This window comes from Canis lupus, chromosome 28 (genome assembly GCF_048164855.1).
Source record: "Canis lupus baileyi chromosome 28, mCanLup2.hap1, whole genome shotgun sequence".
Classification (NCBI taxonomy): domain Eukaryota; kingdom Metazoa; phylum Chordata; class Mammalia; order Carnivora; family Canidae; genus Canis; species Canis lupus.
The window spans coordinates 33,684,442-33,709,712 of NC_132865.1; the positions used below are offsets into that span (position 1 = coordinate 33,684,442).

The window sequence follows — 25,271 nt, forward strand, 5'->3', positions numbered from 1 at the left end:
CTCAAGGATCTTTTGGAGGAAAACAAGAATGAGTGGGAATGTGATGATACACGGTAAGAAAATTTCACTTCTCTTAGTGTATTATATCTATGGCTAGAAGAAATAAAGAGAGTTTTGAATGATGAAGTGTTTACATCAATGAAGTTGACTGAGACTCCATATTAGGCAATAGGAGGTGGTGAATGCAGGACCCTCAGTTGCAGAAAGAATTTTCTAGACTGACCAATAAAATACGCCTCACTTTTTTTTAAAGGGCTTTAAGGAATCAGATTCACATTCTCAATCAGAGGACACTGCTCTAAGAATCTATAATAACAAATCTACAGAAATCTCAGGTGTTTAACAGATTAAAGTAGTTACTCATTCAGAGTCCACTGGGATCCCATGAGCTCTTCAGGCTAGTTGCCTTTTCATATAATGACAAAGGGACTCAAGCTTTATCTTCTCCTGGTGGCCAACCCAATCAATGTGGAAGGAAAGTGGGAGCTGGAGATTACACAGGGGGCTTATGGCACTTTTATGGCCAAGATGTGGCATAGCTCAGTTCCTCCTACATCCCATTGGCCACAACCGGTTACATGACACCAACTAACTGCAAAGGAGACTAGGAAATGAAAGGTTGCTCCTTGGTATATGATAAGCATTAAATGTCTCTGTTGTAAAACCATTACAAGTTAGAGAAAGCTAGAAGAAAAACTCACCTACAAGAGTCACATTTAGTAATATTAGATTGGGTACATAATATCCATATTCTGTGTAATACCGGATTAATCAGATATACAGGAAAAAAAAGATGGAGTGTTAACATACCAGTAGCTAGAATTCTTGCCTTTTTACAACTGCTTTCTAAACTCAGTTGCATCCATTTATATCTCCTCTTATAAATGATAAATGTTATTGGTTTCCCTAATTTCCTTTATTCTATATAGAGAAGTTTAACAGGCATCAAGATTGATTATAAACATACTTGTTAATGTTTTCAATCCAATTCAAGCACGAAGCGAGAGCTTACGATATTTCTATGACAAATCTAATTATTAATGGATTGCTTCTTCCATCCAACATCCTTGTTTTCCCTGTTAGGTTTAATTAAAAATCCATTTGAACCATAGCCTTACTGATATAATATTTCAAAAGCTCTATACTACATGAACAATGCATACATCTCTCTAGATGGCATCATTGTCCCATCATAACATGATGCTTTTTTATTACTTAGTACTTAAGAGCTCAGAGAGAAGATTCATTAAGCTCATTAATTCATATTTAATCATATCTATAATTTTAGAAGAGTGTATGTGGTTCATAAAGTAGGATGATGAGCTCTCAATAAAGGTTAGTTGGGCCACTTTCAGGCAATATTATGAACATAAGGCAATGACCCTTAAACAAGACCAAGATGACATAATGATAAATTAATATTTTGTCAAGTAAATGATAAAATTATTCCTTGTCTCCTTAAAGAAACTTTTCTTATCTGTACTTGAACAGTTCACTCAAATTTAAGAGTATTTAAATTCTTCAAGAATAAGAATATTTCAAACTACTCATCTGAAGATAGTTGTGAAGTACTACATTATATTTTGGTATCTATGAGAAAATTAATACTTCATATATTTAGTACAGTTACAAATCACAGAATCATTAAAGATTTAGTCGACTCTCCAACTCACCATGTAATATATTACCTGGTGGTAGCATTACCACCAAATAACTATCTGGCTTCTGCTGGGAAGTTTTTAATAGACAGGGGTCCCCAGTTTCTCCCAGCTATTAAACTGTTAAAGTTAGTTGCTGGATGGAAGCTCACTTTCTTTTTTTTTTTAATATTTTATTTATTTATTCACGAGAGACACAGAGAGAGAAAGGCAGAGACATAGGCAGAGGGAAAAGCAGGCTCCATGCAGGAAGCCCAATGTGGGACTTGATCCTGGAATCTCCAGATCACGCCCCAAGCCAAAGGCAGATGCTCAACTGCTGAGCCACCTAGGAGTCCCTCAAGCTCACTTTCTTTTGAAGAAAACTTATCTTTACATAACTTCTTCTCAATTGATCTTAATTACACAATAATATAATAATATATATTATACATAATTGTAATACGTAATGTTCTTTAGTACTGCAATTTCTTTCTCCCAAGATAGCCATGATGTCTGCCCTTAATTTTTATCTCATCTGAAGCCCAAATACAATCCAATACTCCAACCATTAACGGTAAGACGGTCTGGAGACTCCCTACTACATTGGTTATCCTCTGAATTAATGATTCTCATCTAGGGACTTGGGATTCACCTAAGAGGAGAAGAGGGTTTTCCCCCACATGGTCGCCTCCTCCTAAGATTCTATGTTGCTTCCTGAGGGGAAAATGCCCTTTCTCCAGCCTGGAAATGACTACTGAGTGAGTCTTCATAACCGATGGATTTGTAGGAAAAAATTTACTTACAATGTACATTGAAACTTGTTAACAGCCTACTCTAATAGGACATCCAGATTTTAATATGGAAATCCAGATGCGGTATGAGCATTACAAAATATAATAAAGCTATTATCTCTCATATTATTTATTTCCTACCTGTAATAAAACAGCTATCATCAGAGGTTTTGCAGGCTTTACAAACCTGTAAATATACATGGTTTCTTTTTTTTAATAAAGATTTTTCTACATGGTTTCTTTTTTTTAATAAAGATTTTTCTTTATTTATTTATTTGACAGAGAAAGAGAGCACAAGCGGGGGGAGTTTCAGGCAGAGGGAGAAGGAGAAGCAGGCTCCCCACTGAGCAGGCAGCTCAATGTGGAGCTTGATCCCAGGACTCTGGAATCATGACCTGAGCTGAAGGCAGACACTTAACAGATTGAGCCACGCTGGTGCCCTTCATGGTTTCTTATTAACAGTGAAAATACAAGCATCCCTGACTTTTGATCTCTACCTTCTCATTCTTCTACTAAGTGCCTCTCCTACTCTGTTCTCAAATACATGCCACTTATTTCTTGAAGTCTGGAGCACACACACAAAAATCTGTACTCTGGTGTAGTGCTGGCTCTTTGAAAGTGTATTTCATCATTTAATTCCCACAAGAAGTGTTATGTGGGTGTAGTATTCTTACTTTACAAAGTAAAAATTTTAACATAGGGAGGTTAAATACTTTGCCAAGTTTCCAAGCCTCCCAAATGGTGCGTTACTGTATAATTGTATAGAGAAATACACGGTGCTCTATTAAATAGGATATAGACGGTACAATTATTTAGCACAAGGGATTTAAATGATTCTGTCTCAAAGTATAGCCACGCACATGACCATTTCAAGTCACTGTGTTTTCATTAACTGTATTTTCATGGAACTGCAGACTCGCACTCTGTGAGTTCAAGGCTGTAGTCATAGTCCTCACAACCTTTCTTTCAGTTAAGAGCACTCATCAGGCAGACCAAAGCTACACATTCAAAGCTGCAATAGCAAGTCATATGAAGCATATTTATTTACTTCTATATCTCCTGTTACTAATGAAATCCAATTATGTATTACTTATCATTGAAATTTGGGTTTTTTTCCCACCGAGGTATTTCTGTTCCTGGGAGGACTGAGGTCAGAGGCTTATTGTCATTGTTTCCACTTGTGTGTTTCCTGTGTCCCTTGATTTCTGATCAGATTGAAAGGATAGACAGAATGAACTGAGAGAGGGGAATGTTAAGAATTTAAGACATCAATCTTTTGTGTGACTAGGTCCAATTTAATTTAAGAAAAGAAAAGCAGAAGAGTACTAGAATAGACTAATCTAACCTGTTCTTTAGAAAAGTTTGGCTTCAGAAAGGCAGTGAGGGAAGGGTCAAGAATAAAGGAATAGTTAAGGATATGTGCCTCTACTAAAGAATGAGGGAGGCGGTGCTATTTCTCCCCAGTGGGTGGTGGTGGCAGAGAGCCAGTTTTGCAGTTCTCAGCTACAAGCCCTAGCAGTATAGAGAGTGGGATGGACACTTATCTCCACACCCATCTCCCTAAAGGCTGGAGACTAGCCACCCTCAAGGCTAAGATGAGAAAAGGGGCTTGTTAGTAATTTCAGGCTGAAAAGGGTGGGTGCTCTTTTAGTGTAGTTAAGAATAACAGTAGCTGTATTCCACCTTTTTAAAAGGGGAACCATAAAACAATTTCCCTCTGAAATAAAAAATAAGCAAAGGATTTCCTACCATCTCCACTATTCTCTATAATTGTTTTTTTTTTTTTAAGATTTTATTTATTTATTCATGAGAGATACAGAGAGAGAGAGGCAGAGACACAGGCAGAGGGAGAAGCAGGCTCCATGCAGGGAGCCTGACATGGGACTCGATCCCGGGACCCCAGGATCATGCCCTGGGCCGAAGGCAGGCGCCAAACCACTAAGCCACCCAGGGATCCCCTCTAAAATTGTTTTGAAGGTACTTCTCAAAATAATTATTATGTTGTAGTCAATATGAAGTAGTTAAAGGTGTAAGAATTGGAAAGGAAGAGATACAACTACCTGGATTTATAGAAAATGAAATTTTTAAATGTATGGAAAACCTAAAAATTCATGTAAAAATCTAAAAAAATAATAGAAATCAAGGAATATAGAAAATACTAGTCTTCATAACAACAAAATGGAAGCAGAAACCTCATTTACAGTACTAAAAATAATAATAGAAATAATAACAGAACACCTAGGCATAACTTAACAGGACATATCTAATATTTATATAAGGAGAATTCTAAAAGCATCCTGAAATACAAAAAAACAGACTCAAGCAAATGAAATGATACATGCCTTGTTTGAGATGGGAAAATTCAACATTATAAATATGTCAATTCTTTCTAAATTAATTTATAAATGTAATGCACTCACTACAAAAATATCCTTATATTTTCTAAGGTAGAATAAGTTGAATATAACAAGCAATAAAAGTCAAAAAAGAAATCTTGAAAAGAAGAGAAATGAGAAATGTTTAGGGATTTAGCCATATGTCTAGAAATTACTCCACAGCATGAAAAATACTATCTAATATTAAAACATATTACATTAAAGCATGTGATAACAATATGGCTACTATAGTATTAGAAGATGAATAGATGGATAAATTAATAATAAATCTAGAAATGGATTCAGTGGCATGTGGGAATTTAGCATATAATAAATGGAGAAAAGATGGAACTTTCTAATAAATGTTGGAATAGGTATGTTTAAAAAATAAAATTGAATCCATTGCACTGTAAATCAGGATAAAGTAAAATATATCCAATTATTTAAATGTTAAAATACATACAAATGTATAAATATTAAGAGAAAACATGAGTAATTGCTTTATAAACTGTTAGAGTAGAAAACTTTTATAACCATGACTCAAAAATCTATACTAACAGGTGAAAAGATTGATGAATATGATCACATGAAAATAAAAATTTGTGTATTGTGAAAATCCATCATAAGCAAAGTAAAAATGACAAGTGACAAACTGGGGAAAATATCTGTAACTTATATTATAGACAAAAGATTAATATCCCAAATAAATAAACAGCCTCTAAAGGTTAACAAGAAAATGACCAACAGCCTTATAGGGGAGAAAAATGAGCAAATGATATAAACAGTTTATGGAGAAAAAATGCAAATAACTTTAAGAATACACAAAGCTTTTCAACCTCCCTCAAAAAAAAAAAAAGAAAAGAAAAGAAAAGAAAAAAGAAAAGAAAAGAAAAAAAGAAAAGAAAGGAAAAGAAAAGAAAAGAAAATGAAGAACAAATTTCACTTAGAAACAATTTTTCACTTACCTAATTGGCCAAAATACAGAAGTTTGACCACATTTTCTATTGCCAAGTTTATGAGGAAACAGACTCTTAAGTCCTTTGGTGGTTAGAATGCAAGATGGTTCAATGCAATAGAGAGGAAGTTAACAGTATCCTGCAAAATTATGTATGCATTTACCATTTGACAAAACAATTACAATTTTAGAAAACCACCTTAAAGATATTTGAACAAAGGAGAGGAGCCAAGATGGCAGAGTAGTAGGCTTCCCTCACCCCTTGAACACAACTAGATAAATATCAAATTATTCTGAATACCCAAGAAATCGACCCAAGGATTGACAGAACAAATGGCACAACTAGACGGAGGGAAGAGGCCACATGGTGGAAAGGAGGAGGTGTGGAGACATGATTTGCAGGAGAAATGGATCATAGGTATTGCAAGGGGTAGGAAGGCCTGGTCACAGAGAGAGGAGAGAGACAGAGAAAGAGAGAGAGAGAGAAAGAGAGAGAGAGAGAGAGAGAGAGAGGAGAACAAAGGGTATCGCACAAGGAAAACACTTCCCCAAAGCCGTTGACTGGGAAAACAAGATGGGCTGATTTTCTGGAGTTTTTACAACCAGCAGGACTCAAAGACTGGAGTTTTAGAGGTCTGCAGCATGGTGGGTATTGAGTCCTGAGGGTGCTGCAGTGCTCCTGTGGAGAAGGAGGCCACATAGCTTGGGAACACAGGGTGTGCTCTGAGGATCCCCTGGTATGCACTGCAAGAGATGGTTCCCCATTTTTTGGAGCACATCTGGGAAAAGTGGTATTGCCCCTCCGGGGAGAAAAGAGCTAGTGGGACCCATTGCTCTCCCCCACCCCTCAGCATAGCCAAAGAGACGCACCCCTGCCAAGGGCAGCTAACTTGGACACTGGCTCTTTGCTGCACTTTACTCCAACTCCATGTCCCTGCACTATGGTGCAACCACCTTTTGGGACAAACCTGCATCAATCCTAGCAGAGCGAGACCCTCCTCCAGAGGATCCATGTGGGGCTGCACCATGCCAGGTTCCTAAAGTTTGCAGTTTTAAATCTCAGCCAGCCTGTCTCGGATAAAACACAGGTACACTGCCCTTCTGGGGAGGTAGACAGCCCACACACAGACAGAGTGAGGGCAGCGATAAGAGGGATGTCTAGGACACAGGAGGAGAGATTGTTTGCTCTTCTGAGAGGGCTTCCCAGACAGTGGCGGTTGCCCTATGGGGATGTGGGAGGGGGCTGGTGCCATTTCTTTCCCCCACACTTCAGCATCAACTAATTTCAATAAGCAGGCCTGTGCCAACAGTGATGACCTGAACCACTTATACCAAGCCCCACTCTCTAGCACTCTGCAGGTGCTGCTTTTCCTGGGCAAGACTAGCACAAACCCCCCACATGTACCTTGTCTACTGACCAAAGAGTTGAAGTTCTGGTGGAAATAGCATCAGGTAGACCAGTGTACACATAGTTAGAACTTGCCACACTCTGCCCAAGTTTCAAACATTCTCCATTACAGGCAAGGAGAAACTCTACAGAGGACTGACCTGAGGGAACAGCAGCCAAAACACAGCAGCAGAGTGCACAGAGCACACACCAGAGACACTTCCTGAAGTGCCAAGCCCTGGATAGTACATGACCTCTTCTTTATAAAGCCATTATTCTCAGGAACAGGAAACATAACAGGCTTTCTTAGCACACAGAAGAAGACAGACCTAGACAAAATGCCATCATGGAGAAATTCATCCCAAAAGAAAGAACAAGATAAGGTCACAGTCAGGGATCTCTAGTCAAAACAGATATAAGTAATATGCCTGATCCAGAATTTAAAACAACAATCATGAGGATTCTAGCTGGGCTTAAGAAAAGCATAGAAGAATCTGGGGAGTCCCTTACCTCAGAGATTAAAGACCTAAAAATTAGTTACATCAAAATGAAAAATGCAATAACCAAGATTCAAAACCAACTGGATGTAATGACCATAAGGATGGAAGAAGCAGAGGAATGAATAAGTGATATAGAAGATAAAATGGAAAATAATGAAGCAGAAAAGAAGAGTGAAAGAAAAATATTAGGTCATGAATGTAGGCTTAGAGAACTCAGTGACTCCATAAAGCAAAATTACATTCATATCATAGAAGTCCCAAAAGAAGAAGAGAGGGAAAAAGGGCAGAAGGTTTATTTGAGGAAATTATAGCTGAAATCTTTCCTAATATGGGGAAGAAAACAGACATTGAAATACACAAGGGACAGAGATCTCCCATAAAAATCAAAAAAGCAGGCCAACACCAAGACATATCATAGTAAAAGTTGCATAATATACTGATAAAGAAAAAATCCTAGGGATCCCTGGGTGGCACAGCAGTTTAGCACCTGCCTTTGGCCCAGGGCGCGATCCTGGAGAGCTGGGATCGAATCCCACGTTGGGCTCCCGGTGCATGGAGCCTGCTTCTCCCTCTGCCTATGTCTCTGCCTCTCTCTCTCTCTGTGTGTGACTATCATAAATAAATAAATAATTTTAAAAAAAGGAAAAAATCCTAAAAGCAACAAGACAAAAGAAGTCCCTAACTTACAAGGGAAGACAAATAAGTTTAGAAGCAGATCTATCTGCAGAAACTTGGTAGGTCAGAAGAGGGTTGCATGATATATTCAATGTGCTGAATGGGAAAAATATGCAACCAAAAATATTCTATCCAGCAAGGCTGTCATTCAGAATAGAAGGAGAGATAGTTTCCCAGACAAACAAAAACTAAAGGAGTTCATGACCACTAAACCAGCCCTGCAAGAAGCATTAAAAAGGACTCTGAGTGTGAAAGAAAGACCAAAAACAACAAATACTAGAAAGGAACAGAGAAAATCTACAGAAACAAGACAAGTAATAAAATGGCACCAAATTGACATCTATCAATAACTACTCTGACTGTAAATGGACTAAATGTTCCAATGAAAAGACACAGGGTGTCGTAATAGACTTAAAAAAACAACCACAAAAAACAGCACTCATCTATATATTGCCTATAAGAAACTCATTTTAGATCCAAAGACACCTGCAGATTGAAAATGAGGGTATTGAGAACCATCTATCATGCTAATACACATCAAAAGAAAGCCATAGTAACCATATTTATATCAAATAGACAAGATTTTAAACCAAAGATTGTAACAAGAGATGAGATGAAGAAAGCCACTATATCATAATAAAGGGGTCCATCCAACAAGAAGACCTAACAATTATAAATAATTATGCTCTCAACTTGGGAACACTCAAATATATAAAACAGTAAATAACAAACATAAAGGGACTCATTGCTAATAATACAATAATAGTAGGGGACTTTAACACCCTACTTACATTGATCAACAGATCATCTAAGCAGAAAATCAACAAAGAAACAATAGCTTTGAAAGACACACTGGACCAGATGGACTTAACGGATATATCAGAACATTTAATCCTAAAGTAGCATACTACATATTCTTTTTGAGTGCACATGGAACATTTTCCAGAATAGATCACACGTTGGGTCACAAATCATCCAGTCCTCAAGAAGTACACAAAGACTGAGATCACACCGTGCATATTTTCTGACCACAACACTATGAAACTTGAAGTCAACCACAAGAAAAAATTTGGAAAGACCACAAATACTTGGAGGCTAAAGAATATCCTACTAAAGAATGAATGAGCCAACCCAGAAATTAAAGAAGAAATAAAATTACATGGAAACAAATGATAACAAACACATGATGTTTCAAAACCTTTGAGATGCAGCAAAGGCATAAGAGGGAAGTATACAACAATATAGGCCTACCTCAAGAAGCAAGAAAAATCTTGAATATGAAACCTCATCTTACACCTAAAGGAGCTAGAAAGAGATAAACAAATGAGGTGTAAAGCCAGCAGAAGAAAGGAAATAATAAAGACTAGATTGGAAATAAATGATATAGAAAAAAAGAACCCAATAGAATAGATCAATGAAACCAAGAGCTGTTTCTTCAAAAGAATAAATAAAGTTGATAAACCCCTAGCCAGACTAATCAAAAAGAAAAGAGAAAGGACCCAAATAAATAAAGTCCACAAATGAGAGAAGGAAGATTACAACCAACACCATAGCAATATAAACAATTATAAGGGAATATTATGAAAGATTATATGCCAACAAATTGAGCAATCTGGAAGAAATGGATAAATTCCTAGAAACATAATTACCAAAGCTGAAACAGGAAGAAATAGGAAATTTGAACAGATTGATAACCAGCAAAGAAACTGAATCAGTAACCAAAAATCTCCCAACAAACAAAGTCCAGGGCCAGATGGCCTCTCATGGGAATTCTACAAACTATTTAAAGATGAGTTAAAATCTATTCTTCTCAAAGTATTCCAAAAACTAGAGATGGAAGGAAAACTTCCAAACTCATTCTACAAGGCCAGCATTACCTTGATTTCCAAAAAAAGACCCCACTAAAAACATAATTATAGGCCAACTCCCTGATGAACATGGATGCAAAATTCTCAACAAAACACTAGCAAATAATCAAGATCAATGGGGCTTATTCCTGGACTGCAAGGTGTTTCAATATTTACAAATCAATCACCATAATATGCCATTATTAAAAGAAAGGAAGAGAACCATATGATTCTCTCAATACATGAAGAAAAAGGAAGTGACAAAGTACAGCATCATTCTTGATAAAAACCCTCAACAAAGTAGGGATAGAAGGAACATACCTCAATATTGTGAAAGCCATGTACAAAAGACCCACAGCTAATATGATCCCTAATGGGGAAAAACTGAGAGCTTTTTCTCTATGCTCAGGAATAAGACAGGGATGTCCACTCTCACCATTGTTATTTAACATAGTACTGGAAGTCCTAGCCTCAGCAATCAGACAACAAAAAGAAATAAAAGGCATCCAAATTAGAAAGGAAGTCAAGACTATCCCTGGGTGACTCAGCGGTTTAGTGCCTGCCTTTGGCTCAGGGCATGATCCTGAAGTCCCAGGATTGAGTCCCACATCAGGCTTCCTGCACGGAGCCTGCTTCTCCCTCTGCCTGTGTCTCTGCCTCTCTCTCTCTTTCTTTCTCTCTCTCATGAATAAATCAATAAAATCTTTAAAAAGAAAAAAAAGAATGGCATCTGTTTAAAAAAAAGGAAGTCAAACTTTCACTATTAGAAGATGACATAATACTTTATGTAGAAAACCTGAAAGACTCTATCAAAAACTTACTAGAACTGATACACAAACTCAGTAGAGTTATAGGCTATAAAATAAATGTACAGAAACCTGTTGCATTTCTGTACAAAAATAATGAAATGGTAGAAAGAGGTATTAAGGAATCAATCCCATTTACAATTGCACCCAAAACCGTAAGGTACTGAGGAATAAACCTAACCAAAGATGTAAGAGATCTGTACTCTGAAAACTATAGAACACTGATTAAAGTAAAGATGACACAAAGAAATGGAAAAACATTCTATGCTTATGTATTGAAAAAACAAATATTGTTAAAATGTCTATACCACCCAAAGCAATCTATACATTTAATGCATCTCTATCAAAATACTACCAGCATTTTTCACAGAGCTAGAACAAACAATCTTAAAACTTGTATGGAACCACAAAAGACCCTAAATAGCCAAAGCAATCTTAAAAAAGCAAAGCAAAGCTGACTTCAAGTTCTATTACAAAGCTGTAATCATCAAGACAGCATGGTGCTATCACAAAAGCAGACACATAGATCAATGGAATAGAATACTAAACCCATAAATGGACCCACAACTCTATGGTCAACGAATCTTTGACCAAACAAGAAAGACTATCCAGTGGAAAAAAGACAGTCTCTTCAACAAATGGTGTTGAAACTGGACAGCCACATGTAGAAGAATGAAACAGGACCACTTTCTTACACCATACACAAAAATAAATTCAAAATGGATGAAAGACCTAAATGTGAGATAGGAATCCATCAAAATCCTAGAAGAGAACACAGGCAGTAACCTCTTTGACATTGGCTATAGAAACTTCTTACTAGACACATCTCCAGAGGCAAGAGAAACAAAAGCAAAAATAAATTATTGGGACTTTATCAAGATAAAAAGCTTCTGCACAGGGAAGGAAACAATCACCAAAACAAAAAGGCAACCTACAAAATGGGGAAGATATTTGCAGATGATGTATCTGATAAAGGGTTACTATCCAAAAATCTATAAAGAACTTGTCAAACTCAACACTCCAAAAATAAATAATCCGGGTAAGAGATGGGCATAAATAGACATTTTTCAAAAGAAAACATACAGGTGGCTAACAGATGCATGAAAAGATGCTCAACATCACTCATCATCAGGGAAATACAAACCAAAACTACAATGAGATACCACCTCATACCTGTTAGAATGGCTAAAATTAACAACACAGGAAACACAGATGTTGGCAAGGATGTGTAGAAAGGGGAACCCTCTTACACTGTTGGTGGGAATGCAAACTGGTACAGCCACTCTGGAAAACAGTATGGAGATTCCTCAAAAAGTTAAAAATAAACTACCCTATGACCCAGCTATTGCACTACTAGGCAATTACCCAAAGAATACAAACATACAGGTTAAAAGGGTATATGAACCCCAATGTTGATAGCAGCATATGAACAATAGTCAAACTATGGAGAGAGCCCAAATGTCCACTAACTGATGAATGGATAAAGAAGAGCCACCCAAAAGAATGAAATCTTGCCATTTGCAAGACATGGATGGAGCTAGAGTGTATTATGCTAAGCAAAATAAGTCAGTCAGGGAAAGTCAAATACCATATGATTTCATTTATATGTGGAATTTAAAAAACAAAACACATGAACATAGTGGGATGGTAAGAGAGGCAAACCATAAAACAGACTATTAATCATAGGAAACAAACTGAGGGTTCTGGAGGGGAGATGGGATTAAATAGGTGATGGGCATTAAGGAGAGCACTTGTGATGAGCCCTGTATTATATTTAAGTGATGAATCACTAAATTCTACTCCAAAAACTAACATTATGCTATATGTTAATTAACTGGAATTTAAATAAAAACTTGAATCAAACAAGTGAACAAAAGATACTTGAACAAAAATATGAAAAGATGTATGTACTGTGTGGTTTTGTTGTTGTTGTTAGATTATTTGTAAAATACTGGAAATAATCCTAATATCCATCCTTAAGAGAACTGGGTGAAGACATTATGATATGATAGATGATATCATCATATCATTCACATGATAGAGCACTATCGAATAGTCACAGAATGAAGTATTATTCCTCAAAGAAAGGAGAAAGGCTGTCCTATGGAGAAATCTCTAATATGCACTGCTAGATGAAAAGACAAGTCACACTGCAGTATGGATAGTATATTTCTTTATACCTAAGAAACGGAATACATTTTAGCTGGTGTTTTTTAAAACTCAATTCTTAAAAGCTAATAAAAATTGTTCCTTGTTTGGAGGGATAGAATGGAGTGATTGAATCAGAGGTGGCACTTAGGCTTCTTACAATGCCACTCGTTTTGTGCTTTTGACTTTGAACAGTGTAAATATAAATAGAAATTTAAATCCAAATGGGGGAAAAATCAATAAACATTGAAAACAAAAATAAATAAATGACCCTGTGTATCAAATTGTTGGTTTAATGACACAGGGAAAAAACATATAATGTGTTTAAAACAAAGTATTTGACTAATACCTAGAAGGATATATTCTAAGAACCAACAACAACCACAAAAATATCTGCAAAGGAATCTGAAACTCTGTTCATTATTCCTAGTGTTAGGACCCAGGCTCACTTGATTTCTTTCTCTCTTTTCCTTCCTTCCTTTTCTTCCTTCCTTCCTTCCTTCCTTCCTTCCTTCCTTCCTTCCTTCCTTCCTTCCTTCTTTCTTTCTTTCTTTCTTTCTTTCTTTCTTTCTTCTCTTTCCTCTTCTTTTCCTTCCTTCCTTCCTTCCTTCCTTCCTTCCTTCCTTCCTTCCTTCCTTCCTTCCTTCCTTCCTTCCTTCCTTCTTTTCTTCCTGCCAGGATTAAGGTGTTGCCTTTTATTATGTCCTGCAGCCATCTTTCCTTCAGTACCTTGGCTAGACGTGGGTTATACAGCCACGCTCTAGCTTTAAGGAAGCTGGAAGCAATAAAGAACAATATTATCACAATTATTCAGATGAATCATGAACCACTACTTGGGGCTAGGCATTTATCTGTCCTCTCCCACAAAAAAAAAGTAGGGTCTGTTAGCAAGGAAGAAGGAGAGAGTGTACTGGAGGGAAGTAATTTAAAGCACTAGCCAAGGAGGGTAAGGGTCAGAGGAAGACCTCAGATGAATGTTTTTTGAGGGCATGGAGGAGGACATCTGGCAGGCACCAGAAGGGGAAAAATACAGTTGTAAAGCACTTGTGGGGAAGTTAACAAAACGACACATATGACTTTTAATCCTTACCACTCTTATGAGTTGGATTATGTTTATTTCTCTGAAGATTCTGGAGTGTCCTCATGTGCATGTGTGTGTGCATGTGCATGTGCATGTGTGGACAACTGACAAGAGAAGTACCTTGCCTCAGGTCATATAGCCAGTAAGTGGAAGAACCTGGGTTCCCACTCACACAGCAGCAACAGAGCCAGGCTTCTAATTACTCCTCTAGAGACTGGTTTTACTGAACCCATGATAAGGACCATAATACCTAGGATTCATTTTGCAACAGCGGCTAACATCTAACAGGCAAGCACTGTGCTAAGTGCTTTATATAGATGATCTCTCTTAATCCTAGAGAAAACTCAACTATTACCTTGTGATTCCAGATGTGAACTTTGAGATTCCAATAGCCTGAGTCATTTGTCCATGTTCTTAGCTTTACTAAGCAGCAGAGCTGGAATGTGTGCCTACTTCTAAGCTTCTAGTGTCTCTCCTCTTAGCTGCCTTGCAAAGCTGCCCCTTCCTGGAAAGAAGTTTTTTTTAAAAGCTTGTTATTTCTGAGACATCCTTTTCAGTTCTTAAATTTACATTGTGTGGTAATGAGGGTCTTTGGACTCATTAAGCGGACATAGAGTTTAATAAAATATTTTTAAAATAGAAATTTCCTTCAGTAGATAATATGCAAATTAAGCCTGAAAGAAATATGAATGAATATTGAGAGTTAAGAATTCTGAATCCTACTCTCTGGGCTCAGACCTAGTTTGCAGCCACATGGCTAAATGCACCAAAAAGGTCAGAATCAGGGGCACCTGGGTGGCTTAGTGGTTGAGCATCTGCCTTTGGCTTAGGTCATGATCCCAGGGTCCTGGGATCGAGTCCCACATTAGGCTCCCAGCAGGGAGCCTGCTTCTCCCTCTGCCTGTGTCTGTCTCTGTGTTACTCATGAATAAATAAATAGAATCTTTAAAAACAAAACAAAAAACCCAAAAACCCCAAAAGGTCAGAATCGTTGGTAAATATAGGACCGGTGATGGTGCCTCCCTCAAGAAAACAGTGAAGAGGATTGAAATAAGCCAGCACGCCAAGTGCACTTGCTCCTTCTGTGACAAAACCAAGATGAAAAGACGAGCTGTGGGGATCGGGCATCACAGTTCCTGCATGAAAACAGTAGCCAATGCTATCTGGACCTACAGCCCCACTTCTGTTGTCACAGTAAAGTCTGCCATCAGAACACTGAAGGAGTTCAAAGACCAGTAGAAGCTCCACCATTTGAAATATTGCTAGCCTATAAGAGATGGGTTAATTTATATAACAACAACAAAAAAGAATTCTGAATCCCAGGATTGGTGGTCTAGGTCACAATGCCCTTAAGCAAGAAGTCAAGAAGTTGTGTTTTAAGTAAAAAACCTACTGTTGGCTCAAGGGTGAAGGTATGCTATCTCAGGAAAGGGGCCAAGACGAAGACTGAAAAGTCAATAGCGCATGTTGGGATCTGAGGGTCCCAAGTGTAAGAACTTACAACTTTCTAAGGCCAGCTATTGTAGTAGCCCAGAAGATACAGAGGAGTAGCTTCCCCCAACAGATAACATGAAGGCTTCTGCCTAAAGCAACTTCAGTCACCTGGACTAATAGTCACATGCTGTCAGACAATGTTTAAAGCATACTATCTGGACTTAAACCAGCTTCAGTTTCTGCACCAGTGACTCTAAAGAAATACAGATGACCCTTAAAAAACACAGGTTTGAACTCTGTGTGTCCATTTATACCCAGATTTTTGCAGTATAGTACTGTGAATGTATTTTCCTTGTGATTTTCTTAATACCATTTTCTTTTTTATAGCTTACTTTACTGTAAGAATACAATATAATATATATATTAACATATATATTGTAAGAATACAATATGATATATATTAACATATATATAACACATATTTTATATAATATATAAACTGTTTATGTTATTGGTAAGGCTACTGGTCAGCAGTAGGCTATTAGTTAAGTTTTGGGGGAGTCGAAAGGTATACTCAAGTTTTCGACTAGGGAGGGTGCTGGTGCCCCAGACCTCCCATTGTTCAAGGGTCACCTGTAATTCTCTGGCTTCAGGAGCTCCTGATCTCTAGGCTCCCTTTCACTAGTGTCATCCTCTGAGGACCATCCCTCCCACTGAAAGCCCGACAGCTACTAATGTTACCAGAAGCCAATGTACCAGAACCAATATGACATCAAGACAAGTCCCTATATTAAGAATAAATACATTTTGGGCAGCCCCGGTGGCGCAGCGGTTTAGCACCGCCTGAAGCCCGGGGTGTGATCCTGGAGATCCGGGATCGGGTCCCACATCAGACTTCCTGCATGGAGCCTGCTTCTCCCTCTGCCTGTGTCTCTGCCTTTCTTTTGCTCTCTCTGAATAAATAAATAAATAAATCTTAAAAAAAAAAGATTAAATACATTTTTAAAATAGGGAAAGCCATCTGAAAAATTTAAATGTTTATTTATGAGAAATGCATAAATGCCCCCAATAAATATGTGAAAATTAATAGTCAGGTGGCTGGAATGGGGAAGCCCTACTACTCAATGTCAATTACAGGAAGAATTGTCAATTACAGAATCCAACTGAAACATCCTCAACAGGAAAAGATGCACATGGCTTCCTTTACAAGAAATCGACTACCCCCGCTATTCAACAGGGAATAGTCATCACCCTGAACTCTCACTTTTCTCCAGTTGACTTTTATTCAAAATAGCCTCTCCCAGTTTCCTCTTTCTTCACCATAAACTAACGTTCTTCTCTTTTGTTGGACTTGCCTGTGGTTTTGCTGTAGCTTCCATGTCCTGAATTGCAATTCTCTGCTAGTCCCGAATAACCCCATTTTGCTGGTAAGGAGACCGGTTGTTTAATTTTTAAGGTTGACAAGTAAAAAGATGGTGTTTTACTTTGGGCATTATTATCCTCTCACCATCTTTCTTTTGTGTTTATTAATCTTATGATTGGTACTGGACCATCCAGAAGAAAAAGAAAATGGCCCTGAACATTTTGCATTATTTAAAAATCCAAAATAGTTTTACTTTTCCCTGATGACCTGGACCTGTCATGCTCACCTGACCTTTCTCTTGCTTTGCCACTTGTCTCTCACAGCTGTGGGATATCATGTTTCTTTCATGGAGTTCTGGCGTTGTAGATTAAGACTTAGTATCCCTCTCAAAATATCGTCCAATATTGAAGTGAATGAAATATTTAGATGCATCAAAATGTTACAGAGAGTGAGATGGAAAAGGAAAGAAGCCTCGGTTCTTTTGCTGCCACAATGAAGAATTATGGGAAGGGGAAATGAAAGTGAGGCAGAGCAAAGTTTTATTAAAGTATGCTCAGAGACAGGAGTGGGCCAGTCAAGAGAGACAAAGGACCGGGAAACTGGGGTGTGGGCTTATATCATTTTTTTTCTTTTGGGGGAGTCCTAGGGTTCCAACATTTGAGTGACATGCCTGGGATTACATAATAATTAGCCAACTATGCATGTCTGTCCCTAAAATGTATTTAAAATACCTGCATGGGGTAGGAAATTGCAACATTATTTCTATTCTAGAGACATAGGTCATGCAATAAGAACAAGCAGCTGGTTTCTGTACCAATGAAACAAGCACTATACACTTAACTCTTCCTCTGCCAGGATGCTGTAACAGCAAACTGACTGATAGATGGGTGGAACGGGGTGGACCTTCTGCAGTCCCGGGTTGGGGCTATCCAGCAGCATATCTCAGTACAGCAGGACATCCATCCTCCTGTCACTCATGCCTAGTTTCCTGCCTAACAAAAGGAGCTATGACTAAAAATTGCAAAAACAGGTGCACAGAGTCACTATTGACTTTGGTAAAGATTACAATTAGATCCTGCCCACTTCAGTTATAACCATGTTAAATCAGCTTGCTGGGAAGTACAGATCCCTCCCACCCCTACCCCATCCAAAAGTGGAGCATTCCCACGAAACCTTTCCTAAGCCGAAATAGCCATAACGAGAAACAGCAATTGCCATTAATTTGTATGGAAAATTCTTTTGAGTGCTCCCAGACAAAAAAAAAAATAGCCTCTCTTAGGCTTTTCTGATACCCTCAGACACATCTTGCTAACAGATGAACAAAATAAATAGAGATGAAGCACAGATGCTCACAGACACAGTTGGGAGCTGCGGCGACTGATGCTGAGGTGCTGTGTGTGGTTCCTGGGGACGGGGCCTGGCGGGGCCAGTCTCACTGCTCCGGTGCACACTGCCTCCATAAAGGCTCAACTGGCTGCAAAACAAATGCTAAGGCTACTTTCTCTTTTCGCCTTATTTTCGTAAAAGCAAAAGTCCTCTTCAGATTTCCCTGCCTAGCAGAACCAGGTAATGATGGAGTAAGTCTTACCTAACAGTGAAGCAGCCTAACATGAACTTTTGAAAAGTGAGGGGAGTACCCTGTATTGCTGTAATACATAGTGAGACTCGAGCCATTTGCTGAACCCACAACCATGAGACAAACTCTCGCCTTCTTATCCATTTAAATTTCCCATTCTTTTCTCTCTCTCTCCCTTAGGTCTGCTTCTCTTTCTTTTCTCCATATAAAGGTAAATAAAATAGCTAGTATGCACGTAAACCTGCATGTTTGAAATATGTCCCTGCTGTCTACTTGGTATGTGGACAGACAAGAAACCGCATGTCAGAGGAAGCACTTCTAGGATTTAGGTTAATTTTTCTACTTCCAGACCTTCCAGGCTGGCCTCAGATGGACATTTATAGACACCACTCTCCTGAGGCTCAGGGAAGAAAAGCAGTGGAATACAGAAGAGCTTATACAGTGGTGGTGTGATCTGGTGATGCTGCCCTCTGGATGATGGAAGCCCAGATTCTGTTTTTTTCTCTTGGGTGTCACTCATGTGGTTTCTCTGAAGCCTTCTGTCACCAATTCCCTCTAAGTACCTTCAAGCTTAGTCTCCTGGGGATCCCCTGGGGTGGTGACAGGCTCTCCAGTCTGCCTTGGAAACTTCATCTGCCAGAGGTCTTCTGTCACAGTCACCTCGGTGTGGCTGGCTACCAGTCCTCATGGACAGCATCACCTCAAGAGAGCCCCAACCTGGCTATTTGCTGGACAACTACTCTGTCTAGGACAGAAAACCCAGCTCTTTATCTTGCCTGACTCTGAGCCCAAGCCACTCCATGCAGGAAAACCTCTTACCTTCAGACTCTTTTACCTTCTATGCCCTCACAATCTAGGGCACACAGATTTTTTTTTTTTCTCTAAATGGTGCCATCCAAACTCCTCTCATTCTGCCTGAGGCAGAGATGGGGTGCGGTCAAGGTGAGAACTGCATTCAGCAACTAGCTTTAAATGTATCCTCACTCATCTTTCCTCTCTGATCATGCTCCTGGCCTATGTGGTGGTAGAAGGGAGGAATTGGCCCTGTTCTGTGGGAGTCCTGACAATAGCTCTGGGGAGATGAGCTGGCAAGTGCCTCTCTTGAGAATGTAGAGTTTCTTCATTGTTCCCAGCTTTTGCATCTCAGTGAAAACTGCAAGACACTGAGAAAACTCGCATCTAGTCTCTGTTGCATAGGGTTCATGCAATTGGGCACCACTCGCCCCCTTTCTTCCCCCAGACACAACACAGGGCATAGTGTAATCAATCAACAGCGACACCTGGTCAGGTCTATGCCAGGTACTGAGGAGGCTATAAAGAAAAGCTAGATTACAAGCCTTTGAGAACTAATCCTCCCAATAAATAAAACAAATGGTGTCCATTTAAATCACAACACATTGAGGCAACAGCAGAGCTGTGCCAGCTAGCACAGCCCGGTTAGGCTGGTCAGATCAGGGATGGAGGAGGTGCCTCCGAGGCCACAGTCCCTGGAAGGGTAAGAAGGAGGTGATGCTCTCTGTGGTCATTGAGTTTTCCTCGACAACCACAGAACAGTGGCCTGGATGCCAGAGGCCAGAGTCTTGGGAAGGGAGAGGACACAAGGAGGGGAAGCAGGGGGTAGCCTGTCCCGCCCTGCAGGATAATGTGGAGTGTGCAATACAGGATGCCTGGGCCATCCAGCCACTCCAGGGCGCATGGGCCACAGTGTTCCTCATCCTCAGAGAAAGAACTTCCTCAGCCAGAAATAGCCTAGGGGAGCCAATGTGTGCCCAGCCTCTGAGGAAAGCAAGAAAAGCATGGCCTTCGCAGTGTATGAGAAGTGCAAGTCAAGAATGAGAATTGGAGGGAAACAATCCTTTGGTTACTGGGCTGTGTTTCTTCAAGTACAAGAGACTAGACCCTGTTGGTAGAGTGCTAGTGATACGGCAGAGCTTGGTTCTTGTCTCAAGGAGTCAAAGAACGAAAGTCGCAGGCAACAGAGAGTGAGCAAAGTGATAGAAGTTTATTAAACAGAGATAGAAAGGAAGCTCTCAAAAGTTTGAGGGGCCCCAATGAGTTTGCCACTGATGGCTTTAATGATCTGTCTTTTATAGGAAACTGATTAGGGAATTTGATAAATTTCTTGTCAATATCAGGGTGGATTTGTCAATATCACGTCTGTATTTAAAACAAACATGGAGGACTTGTAACTATCCTAATAACAAACAAGATGTTTTTATAAATATCATGAGCCCAAACAAGGTGTTGCTTCTCCCTGGTTATCTCCTCCATAACATCTCTCTACATCTGGGATTTCTGTGAGCCTTAGTCAGGTCCCCATGGCCTTGAGATTCTTGTGACCTCTTGGTTTGAGCAGGGACTATTGGTAACACCTTAATGACATTTCTTTATGGTCTGCTGAGTTTCTGTGATTACTTAGTAGCCATTAAAGGGGGATACTCCCTAACATTTTGAAGCTGGGGAGCCAGGTTTATTCTTTCTATTTTTACTGTCTTACCTCTGTTTTCTTGAGATGGATAGGAGCCTAACTCTGGGGGCTTTCCCTTATCTTTCCCTGCCTAGCCCCGTCTGCCCCTAACTGGTTCCTACATCACTAGGAATATTATGCAGAAATAATAAGGAAGACCATGCAATGCTGAGCTGAACAGGGAAAGGTTAGAAGCACAGAAGAAGTTCAGAGTCTGAGCTGCTGAGAGGACACTGGGGCGGGCAGAGGGACAACTGCACAGGGCTCAGAGGATGTTGGCGATCTGGCAAAACCCAGAAGGGTGGGAGGATGCACGGCAGAAGAAACAGCTTCCAGGACAGACAGAAACACCCATTGTTATACAACACATACCGTCATTAAGAGAAAGCAAGGAAAGCAAAACCATTTGCTTTCTCTCTGCGTTTTTGTTCTCTCTATAGCCTCAGACTCGGGGGAGCCCTGTCCTGGACATCGCCGCTTTGGCTGGAGTCTGCCCTGAGTGCTCTAGTTAGGATGCAAGCAGAGCCCCCTTCCAGATTCTTCGGCGTGCATTTGTCTCCTCCTTCTATTTGGCTGGAGCCTTGCTGTGATTGATGTAGACACGTGACTTTACTTTCAAATGTTGCCCTAGTTTTTCTTATCCAGGTCAATCTTTGAAGGATGTTAGGTCACAAATCCAGCCAGACGGGGAACTTTATTCACCCCCATGATTTACATTGATCTGCTGCCTGCCTCTCCGAGAGAAATATCAGTTTGCTCCCTCCCCAGTCATCTGCATCCCAGTTTGGCCAAAGGGCTGGCTTTTTTCTCTTGATTATTTTGTGTTTACTTCTACCTGCACAAGTCAATGGGGAGAATGAGCTTCGCAGATCACACTAGAGAGGAATAGAAGAGATTTCTTTTTCTCTTAAGACATTACATCAAGACAGTTTTGTTGGAACGTGCAGTTGTAGTAGGATCGGGGCTGAAATGCAGTTGTTAGCTCCACCCCCTGCCCTATTTTGTCTCCAAAGGGTTATGTTAATATCACATATGGAATCTGTTTCTTGATTTGTTTGTCCTGCCTTCCTTCTAAAAAATCAGGTTTTTGAGGTATAATTTATGTATAAGAACATTTGCTGATTTTAAGTATTCTTTGATTTGCTGAATTTTGACAGTGGTGTGGTCACAGAACCATTCCTACAGTAATAATATAGAATGTTTCTGTCACCTCAGATGTTCCCTCGGGGCTTCCTGCAGTCGACCTCCTCCTCCCAGCCCTGTCCCTGGCACACTTGGGTCCCTTTCTTAAATATGAAGAGGAATGCGAGCAGCTGGAAAAGAGCATGGTCACATAAATATTCCCTGAGGCTTCTTGTTCTTAATCTACAGAAATTGCATTTTGCTGGTCATTTCCTAATTGGCATTCTGAAGAGTCAGGAATCATTAAAATTTATCCCTCTTGTTTCACTTATTAGGAGCTGGGCTCATTGTCTTTGTTGACTTGTTCCACATATATGATAGATAAATTTGGTTCATGTTTCCAAAGAGACAGCCCTGTTATTGACATCTCTCTGGAGCTAAAAGAGAGCCATCTGAGCTTAAAGACAAAGCGGCACACAGTTGAAATTAAACATAGTACACTCTACCTGCTACTCTTCTTCCTATTATCTTTTGGTTAGATTTTACTTAGATTGTTACCCTTACTGTATTACCCTATGGGAATAGGAAGAGATAAGAAGTAATGAACAAAGCTAAGGGAGGAATACTTGAAGGTGTACTGGTGATGTGATCGTGAGGGTTGTGTGTGAACAATGTACATTATAAACCACTTGTTGGGCATGTATCAAGTATTCTGAGTGCTGGGATATCAACCCAGGATAAGCTGTAGGTCTTGTCCACTAGGAGTTCACAGTTCAGTAGGGGAGGCAGCCGGGTCATCAGGCAATGATGAGATGATGGAATCAGGCAATGACAGGCAATGCTGTTGGTTACTGGAGCACAATCAAAGAGTGTGGGGTCCATTCATCCATCAGGGAAGCCTCCTGGAGACTGATGATATCCAGGCTTGAAAATCATGAAGAGTATAAAACCGGCAAATTTGTTTCTCAGGGTTGTTGACGGTAATAAGCAATTCATCAAGTAGGAATTGGGGACTATTTAAAATTAAGGGGTATCATACAGAAGCATGCCAAGAAGTGAGAAAAATTAAAAATGCAATCTGAATCAGATTATATGCAAATCTAAGGGTGATTCAATTGAATGTGAAAAGAGAGAAAGAGAGGGAGGGGGGAGAGAGAAAGAGAGAAAGAAAAAGAAAGACACAGAAAGAGAGACAGAGAGACCATACCATGCCATGCCATGGCGCAGGCACTGTAGCAGGGCCTGAAAATGCAAGCTCTGCATTTGAAAGGCTAATACTCTTGCTGCCTTCCCAAGAAGGGGTATGTTGCCTATATGTGGGCATTGTGTGGAAATCACACTGAATAGGAAGTGGAAGACCAGTGTGGTGATTTGGCTTTAGCTATAGGGGACCTTAGCCCACTCACCTACATAATCAAGAGATGGAGCAAAATGATCTTTCTAGTGTTTTAACCTCTAGAATTTTCTGATTTGATGTTTACCTGGCAGATGCTTGTAACTTTCTGCTGAGGCATAAGGATGTTAAGATGTTACTTGAAGCACTAATAGTTGGGTAATGATGACCGTATCTGCCCATGGCCCTCTGCAAAGGAAAGCAACATTATGCTATTCTTCAAGTGGCTACAGCTTTTGCTGTGTGTATGGATGACCAATGAATGTAACCCTGCATATCCTGTCTGGAATGACTGGACCAGAGCCAAAGGCACCCAGAAAGATTGTATGTGAGAAGTATACCATGACAAGTAACTTGGCATGAAACAAGGCCAGTATGAGTGACCTAATTGGAGCTTTTCTTTCTGGTATAAACAAAATGCATGGAAGAAACGTGGGTCACTGGAGCTGTGTCTGTATTCTATGTGACTATGAGTCAATCTTGAAGCGCTTCAGGATCTGCTGAATATTATCGCTGTAGAAGAACTGAGACACAGAATGAATCTAAGTTGCTGAGTATGTCCTCCGTTACTGCAAATATTCTTACATAAATGCTTTCCATCTAGAGCAATCTGGGTGTGTCTCATCTCTGCTAACTATGAACGTCCCAAGGCTAGGCAGGAAGCTCTAAGTGAGGCTCCTGGGTGAATACAGATGAGTAAGAGATTTCATTCTGCTAAAAGAATATGTGCTCCTGGAAAACTCTTTGTAGCATAATACAGTATTAGTAAGTTAATGCTGCAGAAAAATATATTTTCTATTTGCTTTGGGACTAAGGTGAAGAAATAAATTGGCAAAATTGGCTTTATAGTTAAATTGACAATGTGGGAATGTTGTCTGAGATTTCACTCTCCTTGCAGCTAACCAGTTAGCCAACTAGTTTCATGGATGCTGGCAAAAGACACGAGACTCTTGGCTCAGAGACAAGGCATTTGTGGCATTCAGAGTCAGCATTCACCCGTTTCTCAGGCCTCACTTCCAACAGAGTGACACTAAGGGGGTCCAGAGGAGCAGAACTTTGAGCTTAGGGACCTTGAAACTTTTATAATTGGTGGCAAGCCTGCTTGCCATTATCTTTATTTTAATGTGCAGGAAGCAAACTTGTCTTTTTCTCTGGAGGAAGACACTGTCTCTGTCTTTCAAGGCTGCTTGCTGTGCACACACCCTTGAAAGGACAGCATTTTTGAAAAGGGAGTCAGTGCTTCTTCGGAAAGACAAACAGAAACAGAGACTCACAGACAACTGTCTCCAAACAGTGACTCATTAATAGAATCATGAAATCAAGTTACAGGGTTTAAACACATAGAAGAGTATTTCATGTAGTAGGGTAAGCATTGTTTAGGGAAACTTTCCTTTAAAAATATTTTTTCCACCTTTTTTTCATTGGCAGTAAGTTTGAGACACATGGCTAGGATATTATTAAATACATTGAGTTCTTACATTCTGGGTGACATGACTTGGCTTGCATTAAACCCCAAACTGTGCAATAGCAACATGTATTATGTTGGGGTTCTTCTACAATATATCATAAACTTCATATTCTTTTTAAATATATTTTATTTATTTATTTGTGAGAGACACAGAAAGAGAGAGATAGAGACATAGGCACAGGGAGAAGCAGGATCCATGCAGGAAGCCCGATGTGGGACATGATCCCGGGACTCTGGGATCAT

General features: G+C 39.5%; 1 protein-coding gene across 1 annotated transcript; it reads left to right on the forward strand.

Moving 5' to 3' along the window:
* Positions 1 to 14,958: 14,958 nt before the first annotated feature.
* Positions 14,959 to 15,444, forward strand: LOC140620012 (large ribosomal subunit protein eL43-like). The gene is made up of 2 exons (XM_072803803.1): positions 14,959 to 14,979; positions 15,187 to 15,444. Exons 1-2 carry the CDS (start codon positions 14,959 to 14,961, stop codon positions 15,442 to 15,444), a joined length of 279 nt encoding a protein of 92 aa, XP_072659904.1.
* The last annotated feature ends 9,827 nt before the right edge of the window (positions 15,445 to 25,271 follow it).